Below are 26918 nucleotides of genomic sequence, written 5' to 3' on the forward strand. Positions count from 1 at the left end.
AGGCCCCGCCCCCCGCGCTATAGGCCCAGGCCCCGGCCCCCACCATAGCCCCGCCCCGCGCGCTAAGGCCCCGCCCCCGCGCGCTAAGGCCCCGCCCCTGCCGGCCGGCGCAGAGCGTGACCCGCGTGCGCGGCACTCCTGAGCCCCCATGCGGGGCCTGGCGCCGCCGCTCGGGGATGCGTGGTTCTGAGCTCGGGGACTCGTCCGAGCGGCGGGAAGCTGCGCCTGCGGCCCCGCTGCCCCCGGCCGGCCCCCCCCCGCGCCCCGCCCCGCCCCGCCCGGGAGACAGGCGGGAAGGGAAGGAAACGTCGCCACCCCCTCCCGCGCTGCTCCGGCGCTTCCGAGAAGGCCGGTCACGGGACCCCGGGCGTCGGTAAGGGCGGCGCGCCAGGTGTTGGTGCGGACCAGCAGGTGCTGCACGGAGCCCGGGGGCTGCCTCCGGGACGCCAGGCCGCCGCAGGAGCGCGCGTGGGGCGACCGGTGAGGGAGCCGGACGGACGTGTCGTGCAGCCGGAGTGGGTCTGTGGTGACGGGTCTCCCGCCAGAGGCTGCCCCGCCTCCCGCTGTCACAGCAGCCACGGCCGCTTCCTGGGACAGAAAGTTTTGGTTTCAAAATTAGTTACCACTTCTCCATCAACAGAGAGACTGTGACCAAAGTTACAGAAAGGAAGACAGCCAGGCATGGTGTGACTCAGAATAAAAGAACATACACGCACACACACACATGCACACGCGCACACACATGCACGCACGCACATCTGGTCAAGCACTTAGAATCAGCGGTTCTCAACCTTCCTAATGCCGCGACCCTTTAATACAGTTCCTCATGTTGTGGTGACCCCCAATTTCATTGTTTCAAGTTGAACATAATTAAAGCATAGTGATTCATCACAAAAACAGTATGTCATTATATATGTTTTCCGATGGTCTTAGGCGACCCCTGTGAAAGGGTCGTTAGGCCCCCCCAAAGGGGTGGCGACCCACAGGTTGAGAACCGCTGACTTAGATCCAGCTTCTAGCTTGCAGGAAATAGGACAGGGGCGCATGTCAAACTAACCACAGGGATGCCGTCAGCAAGATCCTGACTGTGAGGACCTCTATAGGTTCTTTAATAAATAAAATGCAAGGCCGGGGTCGGGGAGGGATAAAAGAGGGGGGACCTATATATTAAAAGGGACTTAAACGACCTATCAACCAGTTGCAATGCACTGACCTTATTTTGACCAAAGGTCAAAGTTTTTTGTGTGCTTTTTAAACCGACAGGAGATCATTTAATTCAAATGTTGCTTGGATACCTGGCAGTATTAAGAAATTGCTAAAAAAAAAAAAAAAGAAAAGAAAAGAAATTGCTGTTCATTTCTTTAGTGTGATAATAGTATGGTTCTAGTTGTTTTTAAGTCTGTATCTTTTAGTGGTTCATACCAGGGGAATAAACCTCACTAAACTAAAAACAAACCAATAAATAGTGGCACAGTCCTCCCTCAGTATCCTGAGAGATCGGTTCCAGGACCCCTTGGGATACTGTATACTCAAGCCCCATATATAAAATGGTATAGTATTTGCACATAACCTACATAATCCTCCTGTATACGTAACTCATCTCCAGATTACTTAACATGCCTAATCCAATGCTATGTAACTAGTTGTTACACTGTATTGTTTAAGGAATAATCACTAGAAAAAATGTACATGTTCAGCCTTAGCCAGTTTGGCTCAGTGGATAGAGCGTCAGCCTGTGGACTGAAGGGTCCCAGGTTCAATTCTGGTCAAGGGCACATGCCTGGGTTGTGGGCTTGATCTCCAGTGGGGGTGTGCAGGAGGCAGCCGATCAATGATTCTCTCTCATCATTGATGTTTCTCTCTCTACCTCTTCCTTCCTTCCTCTCTAAAATCAATAAAGAAATATGTATATATTTTTAAAAATGTACATGTTCAGTCAGTAAAAAGTATTAAAATACTTATTTTTCAAGTATTTTTAATCCTTGATTGGTTGAATCCGACGGAGTAGAACCTGTTTTTATTTTTAAATCGCTTTTTAGAAAATATGTTTCTATTGATTTCAGGGAGGAAGGGAGAGGAAGATATAAACATCAAAGATGAGCAAGAGCCCTGACCGGTGTGGCTCAGTGGATAGAGCGTCGGCCTGCGGACTGAAGGGTCCTGGGTTCGATTCTGGCCAAAGGCATGTACCTTGGTTGTGGGCACATCCCCAGTGGGGGGTGTGCAGGAGGCAGCTGATCGATGTTTCTCTCTCATCGATGTTTCTGAGTCTCTGTCCCTCTCCCTTCCTCTCTGTAAAAAATCAATAAAATATATTTAAAAAAAAAAAAAAAAAAAAAAAGATGAGCAAGAATCATGGATCAGCTGCCTCCTGTATACCCCGCCCGGGAATCGAGCCCACAACCCAGGCATGTGCCCTTGACCAGAATCGAACCTGGGACCCTTCCTTCTGCAGGCCGACGCTCTATCCACTGAGCACACCAGCCAGGGCAGAAGGGAGTTTTTATTTACACCTCCCTTTTCCTTACCTTTTACATTTGAATGGAATGTGGATTTTGACATCTAAAGAGAAGGAGAAGGATTTGGCTCTAGCATTCCTGTGTGGATTAACAAATATTTTGATGACACAGGCATATTTAGTTAGGAATTTTACAAGTTCTGCCTGGCCAGCACCGCTCAGTGATTGAGCCTCCACCTATGAAGCAGGAGATCACCATTTGATTCCCGGTCAGGGCAAATGCTTGGGTTGCAGGTTCGATCCCCAGTGTGGGGTGTTGCAGGAGGCAGCCGATCCATGATTCTCTCTCCCTCTCCCTTCCTCTCTGAAATCAATCAAAATCCTTTTAAGTAAGTTCTTAATGTGTTATCTAGGTTTCACACCTCTTCCTTATTCTTGCCAGGTGATTTGTTGTTGGGCCATCATACCAGTTATTCTAGAAAGACGCTGCTACCCAATCTGCTGTGAAAAGCTAAGGTGAGTCCCAGTAGTTCCTGATGCCATAGGAAATTGCAAGTGAGGTAAGCAGATCATACTTCTGCAATCAAGGTGTCCTTCCGTGCACATTTTTTGTTTTCCAATTGTTTGATTGTTTGAAAATGATAATATTGGTGAAGGTCCTTGGTTTCCTAACAACGTGAACATATTGTGTAGGATATGGAACTAAAGGTTCCACCCTCATCTACCTTCCGCAGACTGGGGAGGCTACTGCAGCCTTTCTCTTCCTGCTTTTGTGATGTCCGGGTGACTGGAATGAAGAGGTGGCGCTGGGACAATCGGTCCCACTTGTGTCACCCTCACCCTGCAGCACAAAGTCCTCTGTGACCTCTTTTCTGAACATCTACGTTCTAGACCAGTGGTTCTCAACCTTCCTAATACAGTTCCTCATGTTGTGGTGACCCCCTATTTCATTGTTACAATTTGAACATAATTTAAGCATAGTGATTAATCACAAAAACAGTATGTAATTATATATGTGTTTTCCGATGGTCTTAGGCGACCCCTGTGAAAGGGTCGTTCGACCCCCAAAGGGGTCGCGACCACAGGTTGAGAACCGCTGTCTAGACAAAGTGGGTCAAGCACGTATCCAAGCTCTTCCTGTGCATTTTGTTCTGAGCCATTTCTTTACCAGTCCCTTCTTTACAGAAGGGGGCGAGATTAATGTGTGTGATTGCATTGCATTGAAATTTGGAATCGTTTTGGAGCTGGAAGGAATTTTGATAAGAGAACCAGTATTCTTCCTGGCAGAGGAAAAAAAAAAAATTAGTGGTCATGAATTTTGTACTGATTGGCAGCATAGAGTAAAGTGACTGTGGACCAGTGAGGGCTTCAGGCCACATCCGCTAGGACTGCCTCCTCCTTGAGGTCACAGGTTCCAGAAGCCCTCACAATACTTACTAACTGTATGCCTCGGGTGAAACCATGGCCTCCTCCACGCCCAGCCTTTTCCAGATGTTAAGTTCTGTACGTCACTCTTAACGTGAGGGATTTGGACACTGATCACTTCTAGTGGATATATAGGGTGCTCATCTATATATTATTCCTAAGTTTGGAACTGATGTAATCTAGTTTCATGGCTCCCAGCTATTGTAGAATTTAGTGTAGTGGATGTAGCAGGACATACAGCAGCTTTGGGTGCAGGTAGGTCTGGCATTTACTTGTATGGTATCGTGGACGTGTTGCTTAACCCAAATTTAAACTTCCCTGCAGCCCTGACTGGTTTGGCTCAGTGGACAGAGCGTCAGCCTATGGACTGATGGGTCCCAGGTTCGATTCTGGTCAAGGGCATGTACCTTGGTTGCAGGCACATCCCAGTTGGGGTTGTCCAGGAGGCAGCTGATCGATGATTCTCTCATCGATGTTTCTGACTCTCCATCCTTCTTCCTTCCTCTCTGTAAAAAAAAAAATCAGTAAAATATATATTTTAAAAACTTCCCTGCAGAGAAAAACCAACTTCATAGAGCAGCTGTGAGGACTCAGGTCACATGTAAACCCCCACGCGACTGCTGCAAGCAGCGGCAGCTAGCTGTTCCCATGGCACTTGTGCAAAGTGGAGCTCCACAACCCTTTGCGCACGAAATACAAAGCAAACAGGCAGCGCTGGTAACAACACCTTTATTTCCGTACCCGGTTGTGTGACTGGGAGGTGTTTTTCACTTTCCAATGATTGAATTCGGTTATAACAATGACAATTCCAGACGGTAAACGGGTCATTTATTGCTGCTCACGAGCATAAGTAAACAGACATGGTACCACATGAAGGCGTTTCGAACACTTCCAGACTCTCGGTCTGAGTTTTGAATATGGACCGCTAAACTTTGGCCGTGGACCTAACAGATTACCAGGATGCTTCTAAACCCCATCAATTCTCTCCAGACACAACAGGAAAAGCTAGGATTTATTTTTTTATTTTTTTGATTTCAGAAATTGAACAGGTTTTTAGGGAGCTGACGAAGGCCAAGACTTGAGCCAATCATATTTATCATGATTATACGTATATTGCTATTAAAAATAAAATCAGGGTACACAGCAACCAACCAATTACTAGTTTCATTTTGTAGATCACTTTAGCATCTTTGAAAAATAATTCGCTTTAGAATGACAGGCTATAGGATTTTGTTACATTTAAGTGGTTTTAACTTACTAATCTTTTGTGGGCTAGTGGAGAGATCCCAAGCCAAAGAATTGGATGGCATATCGAATTGGATTTTATACTAGAAACAGCTGTTTGCAAGAGGCTGCATTATATAGGACCTTTCCTTTCAGAATGTCTTTTATTCCTGGCTTCAAATCTTACTATCAGCTTATGACACTTGTAGATGGTTTGATTGTTAACAAACTGGTACTCATGGCCTAGAGCAGGATATAAAAACGTGCTGATCACCAAGTATGAGATTTTACATTACATTAAATTAAAATTATACACTGGTGGACACCGACAAGATAGGGAGTTCCTAGATCCTAGAAAATATTATGGCTAAGGAAATAGAGAACTCAAAAAAAGGAATCACGTCCAAGAAACTGATTTATAGTAAAATAGAACGGAGTGCCCTGTCTTAAGAAAAAGTTTATTAATAATAAGGGACAACTGGGACATCATACATCATTTCTTTGGAGCTTAAAGTGCCGGCTATGGAATGGCATAGAAAATAATGCATAAAATAGTGCAATCTTAAGGTGCCATTGTTTTTATTATACATAGCCTATGTCTACATGTCCATTTTCTCTCAAAAATCCAGCTGCCGTGACACCTTTTAGCTTATTTATTTAGGCATCATTTATACCTTTACCCACCTTTGGGGCTACATAGAATTTCTTAACATTTTAACAAGTAGAATAGAGCGTACATCTCGGAACTACTAAACAGAGATTAAGGCAAGCCCCTATAAAGTTCAACACTCCAAAAAACATGGTTTACAAAAAGAAGTTGCTTCCAAAACCAGTGGCTTCAGACTGCATGGCACCCCAGTCGTTTTTAAAGCACGATTACTCTGAATACACTCGTGTTTGCCCAAAAGAGCAGCTTAAAAAAACAGCAGGTTCTCTAACCCCAGGTTCCGAAAGAACTCGTGTTTCAGCCCATGTGGGAACCAAGTCCATGTAGGAGATAACCCAAGGAGCCTGTGGGGGGCAGTCTGCTTTTTCTCTTCTAGATGCCTTTTCCCCTTGGATCTGTCTGTACTCTTGTACCATAATCACCTTGTAAGTGGGAATGACCCATTAAAATAGAGACATCTCCTCTGAAAACCAGCCAAGGGAGATGACAAGAATAGTTCATGAAATGTTGTTCTAGGACATTAACATTGTGGCATTTACATCATAGACGTAGGATCCAGGCAGGATGGTTCTCTCTCTGAGAGGCTAGTTTACAATTTACCTACAACGTATGTCAGTTTAAGCTGATCAAAAGGATTTGTGATTTGTTGAACCTTAAATACCATTATGCTATCCAAAAGCAAGTATAAAAACTACCAAATCGGTCAAGACAATACCGTAACATGTTTTAACTAGATGTCCTAAGTAAGATTTAAGACTTAAACAAACAACAGAACTGTAGTGTTTTATTCTCCGACTGTTATGGAACATTCATGCATTAACAATTGCAACTCATTAATCTTACGGACAGGTGATTACAAGTGTACACTGTAGAAATTTGGATTTCAAAACAAAATCTACCTTCTAATGTGTAAAAGCTTGTAATGAAAGCCAAATACTCGTGTTCCCTAATGGAAGACTACAGATACATTTAGGGTATCTAGATAGTTTCTAAAGAATCCCAGGCAACTTGCAAGAATTCATTAACAACTATTAAAGAAACCATCTGAGGTTATATCCCTTTGATGCATAAGAATCATACTTTGTAAACCTGTAAACATGTACTTTGTTACCTAAAAAAGTCTTCCTATTACCAGGAAAGCAGACTGCTAAAGGCCATGAATATTCCAGTAGGCCTCTTCCAAAGTTATGACAATATGGCTAAATCCTATGATTACAAAAAATGAGACCTGCTGAGGAAATGAGTTCCAGACAGGGACTTTTACGGATGACCTTGGCTGACAAACCTTTTTTGGAAATTGTTTATTTTAAAATTACCTTCCCAACAAACCATGAAACACTTGGAAGTTATTTTATGGTTTTTTCATTGAAAACATACTACATCATAAATGGAGTTTCAAAGTTAGACATAGAATTGATCAAAATCTAAGGACAATATTATGTAAGGACAATATAAAAAATGGGTCAGAAAAAATTCCATTTGGTGAGGTTAATCTGAAGGATGCAGAACCATGTCATGTTGGACGGATTAAAAAAAGGTGACAACTTTGTGCTTTTATTCAACTAAGGTACTTACCAAAACCTTAGGTTTTATACAGGTACTAATTCCCACCTGGAAAGGGACAGTTTTCTACATTACACCTAAATTTATTTTAAATAACTGAAGCCCAGGGCAACAGCTGTTTAAAACAACAGTCAAATAATGACATAACTTAGTACATTAAAACAAAACTAGAACAGTAACATCTGAATGTCTCAAAAATGTACAGCTGGGGGAAATAACCACTGTGCACAATTTGGAGGCTGTTAAAGTGACCGCTTAGAAGGCTGAACAGTGCAAGACATGCTTTTCCAGTTACAAGCTCAACACAGGAGTGCAAAATTAAAGCTTCTGTTTAAAGTTGAGGACAAGGAAAGCTTGAAATTAATATTAAAAAGCTTCCCTCCGGTTATCCCCCAGAAATGAAATGATCAAAATGCTTTTTCGTAGTACAGTGTTCTTCAGTGAACTTTCTTTCAATGGCAAAACTGCATCCCACAGGTTGGGTCCCCTACTCACCCCACTGGTCATCACACTTGATCAAGGAGCACACACAGTGGTGAATAAGGAAAGTACTAGTAACCAGAGGTCTGATATCGATAGAGAGCGCCTTGGATTTGGGGTCCTGCCTTAGCCAGTGTACCTGGACCCCAGAGAACAGATAAAGCAACGGGCTTTAATGCTCCATTGTTCCTGTAAAACTGGAGGACAAATGGACTCCCGACCCCCTCCCCCAAAGGCCAGCTGTTGTGGTGGACGATGGTAAGTGCTTAGATTAACTCAGCCGCTGCTCTAACAAGTGGAGAAGTATAGAGGTTCAAGATCAATACCAGTGCAAGAGCTTTTTAAGTGAGTTGCCTAGGCAATGCATGCATCCATCCATGCAAACGTACGACGTGGCCCCAAAGAGAACTGAAAACATGATATAACTGCATAAATCCCTTGCCAGTAGTTTATAAAAATATATAGTCAATACTGTAGAGGCCCCTTCTACAGCCAATACTATGGAAGTCCGTTTTAGTTACCCATTACTTCAATACCAAAAAGCATTTACTACTTTTCAGACATTCCAGACAAAGGTCACTTATAACAAAAAGTCAACTTTTTTTTTTTAAACAAGATACTGTCCATTTAAAAAGTAGGTCTTTTCTTTCAAGTGAACAGGACATTTTCTGTATTAAACTTCTAGTCTGTCAAGACTGGTTTAAGATCCTTAAGTAATGTGCATATATGCAGAAACAAATAAACTTACTTTAAACATGAGCTGCACAGAAAAAAGTTAACTCCTCAAAACATGATAGAATAGGTCTGGTTAGTACAAATCTATTGCAAAGTAAAAAGGTTCTGTGCGTCAGTTCGACCAGGAGAAGCGGGGAAAGAACGTCCCAATCACGAGAGTTCAAGTTGCAGTTGTGTTCTGAGCGCCTAGAAGCCTCGGGGACGCCACGTTGCTCACGGAGTCCTGATATGCGTGACTGCTCAAGCGACTAAGCCAGGCCTCCCTCTGGAGCCCAGAGCTGTTTCCATTCACTTTCTGCTCCGGAGACGTTTGGACTTCCTCAGGGAGTCTATGGCTTCTGCTGCCTTTTTCCGTTTCCGGGGAGCCTCTTCACTCTGCCCGGACCCTGAGGGGTTTCCGACTGCGCTTTCCATGACTTCCCGCAGTTTGCGCTCCAGCTCCGCCAGCCGTGCGTTCTGTTCGCCTATGATCTGGGTCTGCTCTAGCAGTTTCTGGTCCTGGTCCTGCAGCTGTTTCTGTTGCTCTTGCACTTTGGTGCGGAGCTCAGAAATTTCACGCCTGAGAACAGTCACACCAGCACCATTTGTCTTAACCTGCTGCTGGAGTTTGGTCACCTCTTGTCTGGAAGGGTTTTGCTTGGAGAGGAGCTGCATTGTTGTTAGGGCTGCAGAAGGTCCTGGAACTGTGGGAAAATAGTTTAAAACAGCCAGTCAGTCACTTAAAATGTCACTCTACCAGTAATACTTCATTAATTAAGCTTATTTTGAAATGGAATGTCCTTCTACCACTTCTGATCATTTTTTCTTTGCAGTCTACTTTGTCTACTGGATTACTCCACTCAGACACCTGGTTTTAACTACAAATGAGTCTGAATTCTGATTCTCGTGTTCATGTGGCAAAGCGTGGATTGCCAGCATGGAGGAGGACATTTAATGGCATAAACTTGGATTTAAAATATTGTAAATCACTTTTGGACCTACTAAGAAAATAACATTTCTATCTTATTTTACTGAGACCAACATAAACATTGGAGTCAGACATAGACCTATCATGTTCTTAAATTCTCGCTGCACTTAGTTACATACAAAAGCCCCAACTTTAAGGACAAATGGACACCGCTCCTGACGATCATGGAGACTTTCTGACACGTGCAGGAAGGCTCTGGAACTGTTCTGTTAGGAATAATACAATGTCACATGGACATAAAAATCACTATTTTAAACTAATAACCTATTTTAAAAAACAACAACAACCACCTTTTCTCCTGAAGGTTTTCTTGTGAAGTCCTATCAGTCCAGCCAACAATGATCTGATCTTCCGTAAGATTCTGTCTCTGCTACTCATTTGGCATTTAAATGGACACTCCTTTAAAATATTTCTGTTGCCTACGATAATTGAACTTCGGGCCTGGATATGTCTTACCTTTTGAAATAGTAAGATCCTTGAGGGCAGACACCACATATTACACTTCTTTTTAGTCTCCACAGGACACAGTACAGTGCTGTGCGCATAATAAGTACCCAATAAATAACAGGTATATTATGAATGCTGAGATGCCATAGGCTTTATAATTAAATTACAGAGAGGCACTCAGTTACCCCCGCTGAGTAAATACTCCAGGGAGCTAACTACCCAAACAAAATGTTTTACCAAAGTTTTTAAAAAAACATATTTGCAAGGACTGAGACTACTGAGCAATTTAGTCCTTCAGTACATAAGGGCACACATCTCTAGGCTCCAGTGTCCTTCTGTGAAACAGCTACCACAGAAGTGGCAGTGTTCACAATAGCCTATGCACCCTGTCTTTTGAAGTAGCAACCAGACACTCTGGGGGCTAAAATAATTAACTGGATATTTCCAGGAAGAATTTTATCTGGTATTTTTAATTGTTTTAGGATAATGGAATATTAACTAGTCAGAAACATCAAAAAATATGCCTAAAAGATCTACATATATATACACCTACATATAGTTTTTCACTGAGAAGTCTCACTGTAATAAATCTACTTTCGGTCCATAGGAATGGATATGCATGAAAATTTAGCCACAAGACTGTTCTTTAGAGTGTGGTTTCAATACTGAAAAACTAGAGACAAGTGTGCGTCCGGCAGTGGATCAGTCATGTAAGGTATGGTCTGTAACCAATTTGTCATTAAAAATGATGTTGCAGATCATTTACAGACACAGGAAAGTTCAGATATATGATCAAACAAGGAAAAGAGCAGCTTATCTCATCTACATAGAACATGACACACTGAACATAGTCAAGTCAAGAGGTACCTGGAGGCGAGCCCATGAGTCTCCCGGACACATCTGACCCTGGTAGTTTCCTCTTTAGAATGGGAACAATCTTTTCATCGAAGTACTCCATTGCCATGGAGGAAATGTCCCTCAGCTCCTGAAGCACCTCGTGAGCTCGCTGAGGGGCTCTGGTAGAATTGACATATCTCAACACACGGTAAATCTCATCAATAACCTGAAACAACGAGCTCTCATTAGCACTTTCGAGACATATATATGAAAACAGTTAAACAGGGAGAGAAGTGACTGAGTGACTGCAATTCCTGTAAAAATCTGTAGGATGATTTAACTGATGTACTGGCCACTGATAATATTACCATCTGGAACACACGGCTTTGGCCTTGTTAGAATACTTTATATGTTTCATACTTACATTTAGTAAGTACCAGGCACTGTGCTGGGGCTAAAGAATCAGGATGAATATAGCTCCTGCCCTGAAGAAAATCACAGTATAACTGGGAAGACATGTATAAGTAAGTGCCACAAAGAGGGATGTACACATACTAAAAACTAGAGGACTAAACGAAGACATTAAATCCTGTGTGCAAGCAGGGGTTCTGCTAATCCTCCAAACCCACTTCACTCTAGCCCGAATGTGTCTCCCGCAGCCCCAGGAACCCCGCCCGACCGCCTCCTCGCGTCTACACTCCACCGTGCTCTGTCCCTGGAGGTTTTGTTCTCTAAAGCTTGCTATGGATTAGAATGAGGTCTCCTCAGATCCCACTTGCTTGCTGTCACCAAAGGGTAGCAAGAGAGCCTTTTTCATTTCATGGTAACTGCGATGGGGAGACATCAGCATACAGGCATAGTATACAGGGAGAAGAAACCAAGTTCTGAAAATCCTAATTCTCTTGCTGGAATAGTAACTGAACGCTCTTGGGGCAATTTTACCCTCAGCTGTAATCCCTGGGAGTTTATCCTTCATCCTTCCCATGGCTCCGGCATGGACCTGAAGACAGTAACTCACATCGCTGAAAACCTCCAGATGGATGACATCTATTCCAATGGCCTTTACCTCCCCAATTGTGGGTGAATCACGAAATGATTGCCACTGAAATATCTCAAACCACTTCAAATCCCACTCATTCCTCTTGCTGCATTACCTGGCAGCACCCGACTCTGGAACAATCTCATTATCTACCTTCTCCTTCCGCAGGCTGCTGAGTCCTGATAGGAACCATAAAATCCCACAGGATAAGCAGCACCAGAAGCTCTTTCTACACTTTTCACATAATGCGCCACATGCTGAATCCTGCCCGGGTTTGAGATGATAATAAAATATTAGTTATGAAAAATATTCCCAAGTTTTAAAATCGTATGGAAGAAACCAAATATGGTGACCAGCCATCCCATTTCTGACACTGCAGTTCACTCTATCATGCAAATGTTCAAACTGGCACAGTAATTGCCCTCGCCCGTGCTTCTCTACTCTCTGCTTATATTAAAGAGCTAGAGGCCCAGTGCACGAATTCGTGCACGGGTGGGGTCCGGCCGGCCCTGCCCCAATTGGGCAGAGCCGGCTGGGGGGAGGGGACACGGGAGGTTGGCTAGCCCCGCCCCCGATCCAACTCCCTGTCAAACTCCTGGTTGAGGGGACAATTTGCATATTAGCCTTTTATTATATAGGATGGAGTCCAAAAAAGGTTATCAGAACTCCTTAGAGTGAGCCAAGATGGCTGTCAGGGGAAGCGAGGGGAGGAAAAAGGAGGGACCTAAAAATTCAATATGAGAATAAACTGATTTGATTTTTAAGAATGTCATCACATTAAAATCAAATTTAAAGGATACAAAAATACAACTTTCTGGAAACATAAGTTCATATTAGAGAATACTCTTCAAAATGACCCATTCTCTTCAAAAATCTAGATCAAGAAACAAAGTAGAGAGAACTATTCCACATTAAAGAAGATTAAAAATTCCATGTATGACCCTGGATTGGATTCTGGATTGAGGAAATAATAGGAAGGTATTATTGGGATAAGTGATGAAATCTGAATATGGATTATCAATGAGATATTTAATTGTAATTGTATCAATGTTAAATCTCCTGATTTGAGATCTGTACTATAGTACAGAGGCCAACTAACCATTCTCTCAAAAGAGTTAACCTCTGCTCACATGTGTACGTGAACGCTGACACTGACCATAAGCTTACTGTAAAAAGTTTAACTTCTAAATGTCAGAAGATTGGAGACATGTGTATAGGAATAAGCCAACAATCTGCACCCCCTTAGTTTGGAGAGAAGATGAATGGATATCAATGTAGTGGCGGGGTCAGCAACTAGGTCCCTATCTGACTTGTGCCTGTTTTTGTAAATAAGATGGTACTTTAAAAAAAGTTGATTGATTTCAGAGAGGAAGGGAGAGGGAGAGAGAGAGAAACATCAATGATGAGAAAGAATCATTGATCGGCTGCCTCCTGCATGCCCCACCCTGGGGATCAGGCCCATAATCCGGGCATGTGCCCTTGACTGGATCTGAACCTGGAACCCTTCAGTCCGCAGGCCACTGCTCTACCCGCTGAGCAAAACCAGCTAGGGCTAAGATGGCACTTTTAAGAAACAAAATAATCCAAGCTGAATTAAGTGCGGTAATTAAAACAAAAATTACTATTTTTTAATTGTCCAGTCAAGTTTAGGTTTACAGGAGAAAAATTAAAATAAGGTCTTGTGAAGAGATGGGTATTAAGGAAAAATGGAATAAAACAGTAAAGCCCCACAATTGAGAAATCAGGAAACTTGAGTGCAGCTTTTGTCACATCACTTACGGTCTCTAGCCTCAGTTTTCTGACCAATGAAAGAGGAATAATACTGTTATCTGCCTTGCATGGCTGTGATGGAAAGTAATGAGATACTATATATAAATGCTCTGAGAATTAGAAAGTATTTCATAAATATAAGATGAGGGCAATGGCAAGAGAAAAAGATAGGTAGCTGCCTACATGATAAAATTAGGCACAAAATTCCTTTTCAACCTCTCCTCTCCTGAGGGCGAGGTCAAGGCTGCAGTAAAGGAGCTGTCCAGAGCAAATGCCCAAGGGGACTGACTGCATCTGGAAAACTTAAGACATTCTCCATTGCTGCCGGTTTATCCTTTTATTTTGGTACTAGAAGCGAGAGGTCAACTAGTGGTTTCTAAAAAAAATGGATTTGCTCTTATTTGTTTAGACAGTAAAGATCATCATTCCAATCACGTGATCCCAATGAATTAGAACAAAGATTAGCAACCTCTATAAAGGCCAGATACTAAATACCTTGGGCTGTGCAGGCCACATGGACTCTGCCCAAACAGCTCAACTCTTGTTAGTAACAGCTGACTGAACTGCCTCTGAGGTCATGAAAACGGCAAGATGTTTCTTAAATATTCATATTCTTAACAATGAGATATACAATAAAAATGAGGCTATAGGGGTAACTAGTTCAATGAACTTCCCAGGAATACTTGAGATAAGGCCTATCAATCAAATCAGGATACAATCTGGCATTAAGAATCAGAATCTAGCCGGGCTGGCATGGGTCAGTGGTTGAGCATCGACCTATGAACCAGGAGGTCACAGTTCGATTCCTGGTCAGGGCACATGCCCTGGTTGCAGGCTGAATCCCCAGTGAGGGGTGTGCCAATTCTCTGTCATCATTGATATTTCAATTTCTCTCTCTCCCTTCCTCTCTGAAATCAATAAAAATATATTTTAAAAATATATATACTAGTGTGTTGTGTGTGTGTGTGTGTGTATAATCAGAATCTAAAATTTCTAACTGGTCACCCTTTTAGAGTATCCTACAAAAAAGCAATGTAGCTAATATGAGGAAAGTGAGATATACCAAAGAATATTTAAAATAAAATGAAAAGAAACAGAATACCCCCCCAAATAAATACCACATAAAACTGAAAATAGAGAAAGTGCATACAAAATATTGCCAATGTTAATTATCTATGGAAATAACAAAAAACATTCCGATTTTACTAGGTAGTAATTAGTTCTAAGCATGTTGATACTTTTGCTAGTGTCAACTAAGTAGCAAAATGACCTTTAATTCCACCTCCACCCTTCCATATAAAAAAAGGATATAGACATATTTCATCTGAATTTACACTCAATTCAAGAAGGATGATACTACTGAAGGTGTGAGTACCATACTGAATACTGGGGCCTTTTAACTTAATAACAGCAAATATGCTAAATATACTTATTTCTGGGTGAAACAGAGCTATTACTTAGCTCTGAGTATATTGCTATAGAATTATTCATTCTTTTCAAATCTGGAAGTTTTATAAAGTTGTCTCATGAAACATTTCTCAAATAAAACAAAACCCAGCTTGTCCCTCCTACTCCACACCCCCGACCCCTCCACCCCCCGCTAAATTATAACAATCTTGAAGGCAGGACAATACTTATCTTGTTCACTGCTGCGGTATCTCTGGCATCTTAACAAAAAGTAAAAGTTCAAGTTTTTTTCTTGACTATGAACTCTTAACAGGCTTCTCTAAAGAACAGCAGGGTTCCTACTATATATTTCATACTTAACATTTTAAATATAAAGAACACACAAATGACTCATATTTCTATTAGATACTGTACAGAAAGAAGCTATACAAATCCATCCACAAAAACTCATTCCAGGGAATTAGGAGCAATTTTGACATTTAAAAATCACTGTAACTTTATAATGAAGTTTACATAGTACAATCCAGCTGTTGTAAGTAAGCAATTCTATTTTACCTTTCCTGGGATGAAGCAACAGAGATTGGAATCCACATACTTCATGAAGGTCATATTTAATAGAGAAAGCCTTGTTTCGACGGCAGCAAGGATGTCTGCATGACGAGCTAATGAATGGTTTCTCCTTTCTGACTCTCTCCTATAATTAGAAAAGCAACCTTTAAAGATGGGCTGTGGACTAAAGCGTTAAACAATCAAAACATCTTAATGAGACCGCCTAACATTTACATGTCCAATCAGAAATCTACAATGGGATCATGATTCAACCGTAAGGATAAATAAATCATGTCCAGAAATCTTTGCTAACGACTAGCACTTACTGACAAAATACTTAGAGAAAAAAAATTATGGGCTTCTTTGGCCTGTATCAAGCCTATTGGCTGTTAGAATCAGAGAAATTAGAAAAATAAAAGAATTACACTTGGACATATAGAGATTGTATCTTTTGGCCCATAAAATGGACTCATTTAAACTTTTTAAAAGTTTTATTAAGAAATAATTCACATATAATAAAAACCACGTTTAAAATGTACAATTGAGTGGTTTGGGTGTATTCAGAGTTGTGGACCCATCGCCACCTCTAATTTTAGACCAATCTCATTACTACAGAAAGCAAGCCCACGCACATTATCAGTCACTCCCATTCCCCAGCCTCCGGCAACCACTAGTCTGCTTTCTGTTTCTATGCATTTGCCTAATCTGGACATTTCCGATAACTGGATTTGTGCAGTATGTGGCATTCTGGGTACATCTGCTCTCATTTAGCACAGTTATGGCCAAATAACATTCTATTACATGTTATATCATTATTTTTGTTATCTATCAGTTGTTGGACTTTTGGGTTGTTTCTACCTTTTGGCTGTTATGAATAATGCTGCCGCGAACATTCATATCTAAGCTTTTGTGTTGTTATAGTTTAATTTCTCTTGGTTCTATACCTAGGAGTGAAATTGCTGGGTCAAGTGGTAACACTATGCTTAGCTTTTTGAGGAACAAGCTGCTTTCTAAAATGGCTGCACCATTTTATAATTCCCTCGGTAATTCATGAATGTCCCAGTTTGCCCACACCCTTCCCGCACTGTCTGTCTGTTTTAGTATTTGAGCCATCCTACTCGGTGTGAAGTGCTGTCTCAGCGTTTGATTCGCAATGCCCTGACGACTAAGGATGCCGACCATCATTCCCGGCTGCAGACTTTAGCATGTCTTCTCTGGAGACACGTCTATTCCGATCCTTTGCCCATTTTTAAACCGACTCGTCCTTTTAGTGTTGAGATCTAAGAGTGTCTCATAAATCTGGACACAAGTCCTTTATTAGCTGCATAAGCTGCAAATATTTTCTCCCGAACTGTGGGTCGTCTTTTCACTTTCTTCATGTTGTCCCTTGAGGCGAAGCAGTTTTAAATGGTGATAAAGTTCAGTTTGCCTTTTTCTGCTGCTGCTTGTGCTTTCGGTGTCATACCTAAGAAGCCAGTGCCTAACCCAGGTTCATCTGAGGCTTTACAGCAGAGCACTGACATTTACAGGTACGTGGTGTGACGGAGTCCAACTTCCTTCTTTTGTGTGTAGCTACCCAGTTCTCCCAGCATCATTTGTTGAAAACATTCTTCTTTCCCCACTGAACTGTGTTGACATTCTTGTTAAAAATCAACTGTTAAAATCAGAGGTTTATTTTACGGACTCTCAGTTCTAGTTCACTGATCTCTATGTGTGTCCTTGCGTCAGTACCACATTGTTTTATTACAGCTTTGTAGTAAGTTTTGAAATTGGAAAGTGGTAGTCCTCCAACAACTCTGTTCTTTCTCGATTGTTTTTTATTATTCTGAGTCTTTTGTATTTCCAGAGAAATAGTAAAATCAGCTTACCAATGTTTTCAAAAAGGATCGCTAGGATTTTGTTGGGGATTGCATTAAATGTACAAATCAGTTTAGGGAGTATTGCCATCTCAACAATAGAAAACCTTCCAATCCCTCAGCATGGAATGTCTTTCCATCTAATTCTCTTTAAATTCTTTTAACAATGTTTGGCAGTTTTCAGTGTACAAGTCCTGCATTTGTTTTGTAATATTTATTACTAAGTATTTTATTCTTTTCAATGCTCTTGTAAATGGGATTGCCTTCTTAACTTCATTTTTGGATTGTTTATTGCTAGTGTATCCAATTACAGAATTGATTTTTGTATATCAATCTTGTATCCTATATCCCTACCCAACTCATTTATTAGCTCTAATAATTAGTGTATTCCTTATGTATAAGGTTCTATACATACAAGTTCATGTCATCTGTGAACAGAGAGAGGAACTCCTTCTTTTCAACGAGAATGTCTTTTATTTCATTTTCTTGCCTAACTGCCCTGGCTAGAACCTCCAGTAAAATGTTGAACAGAAATGACGAGAGGGAGGAAACTATAGTAAAGTATCTCTTATTGAGATCCGGGTACCCCTTTACTACAAATGACTATTTAACAAATAACACATAATATATTTTAAATACTGATACTAAGAGTAATTCTTTTCTCTCTCTCTCATAACATCCAAGCAAAATCAAGAAACACACCAACAAAATCCCCAGTTGTGAAGCACTGCCATTGCTAGCCATGACACACCTTGGGAGCTGTGCTTTGACTTGTTTCTGACACAGATTATGGTACCTCTCCACTTTTAGAAATCCCTGATTCAACATTCTCTGGCAGACCAAGTCCATTCTTTTACAAACCTACAGGGAGAGAGGAGGAGAAAGAAGAATTTTAGAAAGTAATAATCAAATTAATGACAGACAATTAACTTAAGACTCATAACTGAACACTATAAGTTCTCTGTGCTAGTACTGTTCCCATTTACAGTCTGAATCCTTTGATCATATGTGGGTGAATCCCTCATACTTCGCAATTCTGAGAATAATGCATTAAAAATTAATATGTGGCGCCGAAACCGGTTTGGCTCAGTGGATAGAGCGTCGGCCTGTGGACTGAAAGGTCCCAGGTTCGATTCCGGTCAGGGGCATGTACCTTGGTTGCCGGCACATCCCTAGTGGGAGATGTGCAGGAGGCAGCTGATCGATGTTTCTCTCTCATTGATGTTTCTAACTCTATATCCCTTTCCCTTCCTCTCTGTAAAAAATTAATAAAATATATATATAAAAAAAATTAATATGTGTGGGCAAGGTACACTTACCTTTTAAAAAAATATATTTTTATTGATTTCAGAGAGGAAGGGAGAGGGAGAGAGAGAAAGAAACATCAATGATGAGAGAGAATCATTGATTGGCCGCCTCCCGCAACCTCCCTAGCCCCCACTGGGGATACAGCCTGCAACCGAGCATGCGCCCTGACCAGAAATGGAATCACCATCTCCAGGTCCATAGGTCAGCGCTCAGCCACTGAGCCACACCTGTGGGGAGAAAACTGATCTTTTAATTTAGGTATTTGTTAAAAGTTCTAAATGTATCCCCACTAATATGGTCAGAAAATGTAGCCCTGAAGATCGATCAATCAATATATTCAAAGGTTTTTAATGGTTTGAAACAAGGGAAATTCTTAGATAAAAATGTATATTCAGCCCTAGCTGGTTTGGCTCAGTGGATAGAGCCTGTGGACTGAAGAGTCCTGGGTTCGATTCCAATCAAGGGCACATGCCTGGGTGGTGGGCTCGATCCCCAGTAGGGGGTATGCAGGAGGCAGCCGATCAATGATTCTCTCTCATCACTGATGTTTCTCTCTCTCTCTCCCTCTCTGAAATCAATAAAAATATATTTAAAAAATATGTATATTCGAGCTAGAGTCCAACCTCTCACAAAGTTTATATGACCTGTAACTGAATGAGAATTCCTACTCATTTCTAGTGATTTGGGTTAACTAGAGACAGTTTCTCTATTCCAGATACTATGATGTCCTTCAAAGTATCTTAACATGTGTAGCAGACTCTCAACCATTTTGAATCTTTAAGGAATATGATGTTTATATATAGTAAGAGCACGGGATCAAAACACCTGGATTTGAGTCCAGTCTTGATGCTCTCTTGAGCAAGTCAGCTACCATTTGAAACCTGAGCCAGCCACTTGTACAATGTGGATAGTATCTAACTCAGGACATCATGAGGGTTAAATGAAACAATACATGCTAAATCATTTGGTAAACTCTAAAGTGTTACATAAAAACTATGTTAAATAAATTTTAACTTAGTACTAATTTAAAAACTATGCTCTATATACTTAGTTATGTTTCTGAGCTATCTCAGCATCTTTCTTATTGAGACCTAGTACTTAGTATCTGTTTGTTCTTTGATCCCGGACAATTTTGCAGTGACTCAGAGTTTTCAACCTGAACATTAATTCTCATTGTACAGATGTTGATGATGACAGATAAATCTAGATCAAGTTCAAGTCAATCAGGCACGGGCTGTCTTATACTTTTTTCTCTCTCTCATAACACCCAAGGACAAATGTTTGACAAATACTTGCTGAAACTATTGATACAAGTTTGCTTCCTCCTGGGAATACAGGGACAAATAAATTCAACCTGGTTTATGCTAATAAAAGCATTAGTACTCTTAATATTAAATAATAGATACTTCCTAAATCACATGTCAAATGAATTTATTGACTTCAGAGAGGGAGGGAGAAGATAGAAACATCAATGGTGAGAGAGAATCACTGATTGGCTGCCTCCTACACGTCCCTACTGGGGATTGAGCCCACAACCCGGGCATGTGCTCTGACTGGTAATCAAACCGTGACCTCCTGGTTCTCAGGTCAATGCTCAACCACTCAGCCATGCCAGCCAGGCTGCACAAGCCTTCCTTTTTTAAAAAAATATATTTTTATTGATTTCAGAGAGGAAGGGAGAGGGAGAGAGAGTAACATCAGTGATGAGAGGGAATCATTGATTGGCTGCCTCCTGCACCTTGGATCGAGCCTGCACCTGGGCACGCGCCCCTGACCAGACTGAACCCAGGACCCTTCAGTCCACAGGCCAATGCTTTATCCACTAAGCCAAACCATCGAGAGCCAGAAGCCGTCCTTTTAAGGTACCCTCTTCAACATTGTAAGAATCCACAGCTCTCAGTTTACCAGGACATACAGTTATATCTGGTCTCTTTTTTTAAATGAAATAATGATGATGAGAGAAGCTATTGCTGTTTAACATCCTTACTTGCTTCCCCCACAAGTTGTCAACCCCAGAGGTTCTCAAAAACAGTTTCTTAAGTCTGGCAAGTCTGTGAAATAAAATGGTAGAAAGTAGGAGGGAGTCTGATCACTAGTCTAGGACATCTAAAACGTCACACATCCAAAACCAACCTCATTTTAATCTAAGTCACCCTTCTGCAATTACTTTGTTCCACTCTATGGCTGTTGTTTGTTTTTCTGAGAGGGACATGCCTCTACTTTACTCACTGGATAAAACCCCATTATCTTGAAGAAGCCTCTCCTGATAAACCCTCCCGATGACCCCGACACCCTTGTACGTATCTGCCTGCGCGTGTGGTCCTGCGCTAAGTGCTCCAGGAACACTGCTTCCGTGAAGAGACTGGACAGCGTTCCTGACTGAACCCCTTCACTCTCAGACTAGAATCTATAGGAAGAAGGAATTATCCCCCCAATATTACAATCTCTTACTTGAACTTAAGCACCTCCTAATAAAATCAATTACCTGGTGATGAGATCGTAAAGAAAAAAGGAAAAGCAGCAATAAAGAGAGCGCATTCTCTATGACACGCAGGAGGAGCAGTGGTTCCCGAAGTGTGGTCTAGGGACCCCTGGGCTTCCCAAGATACTTCCATGGGTTTGGGAGGCCAACTATTTGCATAATATTAAGGTGTTATCTGCCACGTTCACTCTCAATTCTCTCACAACATACAGTGGAGTTTTCCAGAGGCAACACATCTGAGGACACTGTTCTGACAGCTGATATACTGTATATTCTTGTGCTTTCTAGAAATTTCTAAGGTAAGCTCTGAGGGTCCTCAGCAACTTTTAAGATTGTAAAGGTGTCTTGAAACAAAAATGTTGAGAACCACTGACGCAGAGCAAGCGATATGAAGAAGACAGCTTGCCTGGTTAAAAAAAAAAAAAGTAATGGTTTCTCATTTCTTTAAATTTCCTACCCATCAACCCTCTCTATAACTGAAATTTTCTAACATTGGAAGAAAAGATGTGAAAGGAATTACAAATGGGTAACAGATTTAACTAGTGAGAGTGCTCTTGAGAAATATCTTGGGACAAAAGCATGTACTTATGTATTTTGTTATCAACGGAAAAGTTTCATTCCAACTGAGAATGTGCAAGACTTCTGAATCCAACCTTCAGGAAAACGTACGTCCTGACCACTAATAGGATTCCATTCCATTTACAGGCACTCCACTTGCCCCCCGCCCCCCGAATATCTGATAGGATCCCCTAAAACCTCTCAGAAAGCCTCCCCTGCTCCCGTCAGTGCTGTCCTCTCCAATGGCTACTCTGCTCCCCAACTCCTTGACCTTTGCCTCTAGTTTCAAAAACTCTCATGCCTGTCACAGGGGCCTGGGTGACAGTCTACTGCTGCATCAGCACAAATCTGTCTGATTTACTAGAAAAACAACTCAAAGTACAGGTTTTGTCATTACAAAAGTTGAGTCCAGCCAAATAATTTTAAATACACTAGAGGAATTAAACACTTAAAGTTAAGTACTTAAAATCCTGTGTAACCAGGATTTCCAAGCTCTGGGTACATTTCTGGAGCAACTCGATGGCAGAAAAACAAACAAAGGACTGAAGAAGGCACTTGGACAGTCCTTTGGAAGTGACTGGACCGGGGAGTCAAATTTCATAATTCACGGCAGCAGGAGGCAAAGCTTGTGATCAACCTAAGTGCCCAAATCACTGAAAAATGTTACGATAGCAATTTCAACGTAGAGCAAATCTTTTAAAGAAAATATAGAGTCATAAGTGCCTGTTGTGTGCCTGTGCTCTAATCTAGATGCTAACAGAATTAGGACTGAGGTCCTCATCAGGCAAGTCAACTGGGAAGGCGGAAAAACAAACCCCTGAGCCATACGTCAGCGAGCCAATACGCCCGAGTAGCTGACATTTACTTAGGAAACCAATTCCTTCCAACCACATCCAGCCCAATTCCCCTAAAAAAATAACCAAAGGAACTATGTAATCTCGGTGCTTCATAACACCATACGTACTAAAGTTCCTGGATTTGTTGGCAAACCATTCTTCAGGTCCGAATGCCCGCTTACATAGAAGAGGCGAGTGTGGCACCTCCCAGGCACGGGCTGCAGACTGCCAATTTCATGTGAAGGGCGTAATTAAATTTAATGCTGACATCTAGTGGCTAGAAAGAACATCTTGCTTTTCTAACGTTAACCAAATTGTACCCTATGACACCAAACCAAAGAATCTAAAACTAAAGGCATCTCCAACCCCCAAAAGATGATGCATTTAATCCAGCGGTTCTCAACCTGTGGGTCGCGACCCCTTTGGCGGTCGAACGATCCTTTCACAGGGGTCGCCTTTCACAGGGGTCGCCGAAGACCATCCTGCATCTCAGATATTTACACGACGATTCATCACAGCAGCAACATGACAGTGATGAAGTAGCAACGAAAATAATGTTATGGTTGGGTCACAACATGAGGAACTGAATTTAAAGGGCCAGAAGGTTGAGAACCGCTGATTTAATCTAAGAATTATCCATTAACCTCAAGTAAAGAAAGGAGTAAGTTCCCTTTTGCTAAAACATCTCTGAGAGGTAAAGCTGGCTGCAGCATCTTGGGGTGAGGGGCTGGGAGGGTTGGTAAGGAAGGGCTCCGTGTGAAAACAATCTTTGAAACTACAAATCTGTGTCTTAAAAGGCTAGAACAGATAGTTGCTTAAAGATGAAGAATGGGACTGAGTATTTCACTCGGAAGAAATGCCACTTGATAAATTGTGGGGTGTGTTCTAACTGTCCCCTAGAATGGACCGGTTCCTCCCCCCATTTAAAAATGTTTTTAATTTTTTTAAAAAAGTAAAACAACTAACAAAAGAACCCCCCCCCCCCTTTTCCTCAACACTCCTATGAAACGGAACCGTGATGGTCCCAAGCTCTGCAAAGCTACTGTCGGGCTGAAAGGCTCAATTCACATGTCATGTCCGCGCGGACACCATCCTTAACACAAACTGAAGAAATATTTAAGTTTCTACATGGGATTGACTCCGAGGACGGGACATGTCGAAAAGTCAGGGACAGTCCATTCTGAAACACACTTTCCAACGAAAGAATGTTCCGTCCTGCAAACTGGAATGGACCGCTGTGTTGTCGAGAAAAATGAAACCAGTCATCAGGTTGAATTAATATGAATAAGCTTTGTTTGTTGTTGTTTTTAAAAATAAGCGTGATTTCCTTTAAAAAAAGAAAAAAAAAGCCATGACAATCCGTTTTAAACGGGAGATGTAACCCCGAAACACAGATTGATGAGGAAGGAGGCGCAGACACGTCTTTGTCCTCGTGGGAACCGGGATGGGGTCCGGTCCCCCCTCCATGTCCCCCCGACGGTGAACCCACGGGAAGGAGGCCGCGCGCGAAGGCACAGGGACCTCCCTCCACCCCCGGCCAGACCCCCAGCACAGCCAACCCTCCCGGAGACCCCGGCTGGACCGACGGGTTGTCGGGGGACCCCTCTCCTAAGGCTGGGGGTCGGCGCGAACCCCTAGTTAGGAAACGAACTGCCAGGGGGACCGGGGTCGAGGGGCTCCGCTCGGGGGGGGGGGGGGGCGGGGTGTCTGCGCGGCCGGCAGGGCCTCCCGGCCCCCGAGCCTCCGCGCGGCGCGGGGAGACCCCCCCCCGGCCCCCCTCCACCTTCTCCAACGAGGGGGGCCGGCGCGTCCCTCTGGCAGGCAGACGACCTGGCTGGGTCGCGGGGTCCCCCAACCCCGGCCGGGCTGGGGGGGGCGTCCCCAGGGCACCCGACCAGCCCCTCGGGGGTCCCCGCTCCCTCCACCTCCCGCCCCGCTTCGGGGTGGGGAGCGAAGGGGCCCCGGAGAGTCGCCCCCAGCCCGGAGCCAGGGCGGCCTCGGGACGAACCCCGCTGACAGGCGCCGAGGGAGAGGGAGGGAGGGAGGGAGGGAGGGAGAGAGGCTTGGGGGCGGGAGGGCCGCGCTCCGGCCCCGGCTGGGCTCGCGGGGGGCTCCCTCCCCGGGGAACGCGCTCCCCCTCCGTCCCTCCCCAGACCTCGGCCCGGCGGAGGGGCGGCGGGGTCCCGGGGGTGGGGGGCTCACCAGGCGGAGCTGGCTGATCTCGTCGTAGGACATGAAGCTGAGGATGTTCTCGATGGCTACGATGGGCAGCGCCACCAGCGTGTTGTTGTGTGGCAGCTGGTCCGGGGCCAGCGCCGGGGCCGGGGCCGCCTGGGAGCCCGGCGGCGGGGGCTGCGGCGCGGGCGGCGGGGGCAGCCGCTGGGCAGAGCCGATGACCGAAGAGGGGCCGCTGTCGCCGTAGCCGCCGCCTCCTTCCTCGGCCATCCGCTCCTCCGCCGCCGCCGCCATCTTGGGGGTTTAATTCCTTCCCCCACTGCGAGGGGGATCGGGGGAACTTCCGGTGCGTCACTTCCGCCCCCGGCGCCGCCGGGGAGGGACACCTGGGGAGGGGGCGGGGCCTACGGGTGACGGGGCGGAGCCGCGCACAAAGCTGTTTGTTAAAGAGCCACGCAGGCCAGAGCCTGGTGCGGGGACCTGTGATGGGAGGTCGGGAGGGCTCCAGGGTAGGGGGACCCCGTCCATGACAGTTCACCCCCCGGCGCAGCTTCCTTAAAGAGCTTCCTGACAGCATGGTAAAACTATGTGCACCAGTACGTGTAGACAGAACTACGTGTTTAAAGTGTAATTTTTCAAAAATCATAGTAATAATCGACTTGGGTAAATAGAGTATTGATTAAAACTATCATACGGATTAAGCTTGAAAATAGGTTAAATGAAAGAAGCCAGACACAAAGGGCCATATATTGTGTGATTCCATTTACCTGAAATGGCCAAACCCTTAGGGACAGAAAGGAGATGAGTCACGGTGTCCAGAGGCTGAAGGGAGGGGGTGGGGGTGGGGGTTGGTAAGGGGGGCAGGGCTTCTTCTTTTTTTTTTTCTTTTTTTTTTTTTTTTTTCGGGAGGAACATGTTCTGGAATCGGATCCCAGGGATGGTTGCACAGCTTTGTGAGTGCACTTGAAACCACTGCATTGTACACTGTAAAGTAGCACATTTTATATGTGAGTTATAGCTCAATGAAAACTTTGACTTGGGCAAGAATCATCAAAAGATGCTAAAACGAAAAAGCAAATGTGTGTGATGTGGAACATAATATCTGCAGTCTCAACTCTCCACAAATTACACATTAATTACAAAGAGAAGTTTAATAGAGAAACTTGGTAGACATCGCCATAACCAAAGGATCAAATTTAGTATCACGAGTTATGGGAGGAATGACATCATTTACCTCCTGATATGATACCTCCAAAAGGCCATAACATAATGTGTATTCCTGCAAAAAAAATGCACATCCTGCCGAAACCGGTTTGGCTCAGTGGATAGAGCGTCGGCCTGTGGACTGAAGGGTCCCGGGTTCGATTCCGGTCAAGGGCATGTACCTGGGTTGTGGGCACATCCCCAGTGGGAGGTGTGCAGGAGGCAGCTGATTGATGTTTCTCTCTCATCGATGTTTCTAACTCTCTATCTCTCTCCCTTCTTCTCTGTAAAAAATCAATAAAATATATTTAAAAAAAAAATGCACATCCTGAATTTGAGGTAGATGCCATAAAAGACAAAGACTAAGGATTTATCCCGGATTAAAAGAGACTAAAGAGGCAAGACAACTAAATCCGTGAGTGATCCTGAATTGGATTAGGAAAAATAGCTATAAAGGACATTATTGTGACAATTGATGAACTTTGAATATGAACTATATTAGACAATCACATTGTAATACATTAAATTTCCCGCTTTGGATAATTTTATTAGCATCTTGTAAGTGAATATTTTTGTTCTTAGTGAATACACATTGAAGTATTTGGGGGTTAAAGGGGCAGGATGTCTCAATTTGCTCTCAAGTCATTCAATAGATACAGAATGTGATTAATAAAGCAAATATGATGTTAACAATTAGTGAATCTGGATGAAGAGTATATGAGAGTCACTTGTAATATTGTGTAATTATTTCAAAATAAAATTGTGGTTAGGCATTTATATAACTTATGAAGTGATTCCCTTGATAAGCCATCTGGCACCATACATAGCTATTACAATACCAGAGGCCCGGTGCATAAATTCATGCACGGGTGGGGTCTGACTGGCCTGCCCTGATGGGGGCCATCGGGGATGGGGCCGGCTGGGGGGAGGGG

The 26918-nt window shown here is 43.2% G+C and overlaps 2 protein-coding genes across 3 annotated transcripts in view; one reads left to right on the forward strand and one right to left on the reverse strand.

Annotated features, from left to right (window-relative positions):
* The first annotated feature begins 186 nt into the window (after window positions 1-186).
* The window catches only part of TP53BP2 (tumor protein p53 binding protein 2), a 104550-nt gene continuing 77818 nt past the window's right edge, over window positions 187-26918 (forward strand). Inside the window, exons 1-2 of the mRNA XM_059677407.1 lie at window positions 187-373; window positions 2901-2974. The gene's annotated coding sequence lies outside the window, so the exon portion shown is untranslated. The remainder of the gene's footprint in view (window positions 374-2900; window positions 2975-26918) is intronic.
* On the reverse strand, window positions 4597-25118 carry FBXO28 (F-box protein 28). 2 transcript variants are annotated; one of them, XM_059677416.1, is made up of 5 exons: window positions 24811-25114; window positions 18176-18285; window positions 15575-15713; window positions 10834-11029; window positions 4597-9235 (listed from the first exon to the last, which is right to left on the reverse strand). In XM_059677416.1, exons 1-5 carry the CDS (start codon window positions 25075-25077, stop codon window positions 8841-8843), a joined length of 1107 nt encoding a protein of 368 aa, XP_059533399.1. In that variant the 5' UTR covers window positions 25078-25114; the 3' UTR covers window positions 4597-8840. The 2 variants fall into 2 exon arrangements, with proteins under 2 accessions (XP_059533399.1, XP_059533400.1); XM_059677417.1 differs by lacking the exons at window positions 4597-9235; window positions 10834-11029 and adding an exon at window positions 15241-15279 and having other exon boundaries at window positions 24811-25118.

The sequence above is a fragment of the Myotis daubentonii genome, chromosome 20 (assembly GCF_963259705.1).
Source record: "Myotis daubentonii chromosome 20, mMyoDau2.1, whole genome shotgun sequence".
NCBI lineage: Eukaryota > Metazoa > Chordata > Mammalia > Chiroptera > Vespertilionidae > Myotis > Myotis daubentonii.

Coding starts and splice junctions, on each gene's coding strand:
- FBXO28 (XM_059677416.1), bottom strand. CDS start 25,077: ATGGCGGCGGCGGCGGAGGAGCGGATGGCCGAGGAAGGAGGCGGCGGC. Junction 18,286..24,810: donor AGATCAGCCAGCTCCGCCTG/GTGAGCCCCCCA, acceptor CTCTCCCTGTAG/GTTTGTAAAAGAATGGACTT. Junction 11,030..15,574: donor GTTGCTTCATCCCAGGAAAG/GTAAAATAGAAT, acceptor TCGTTGTTTCAG/GTTATTGATGAGATTTACCG.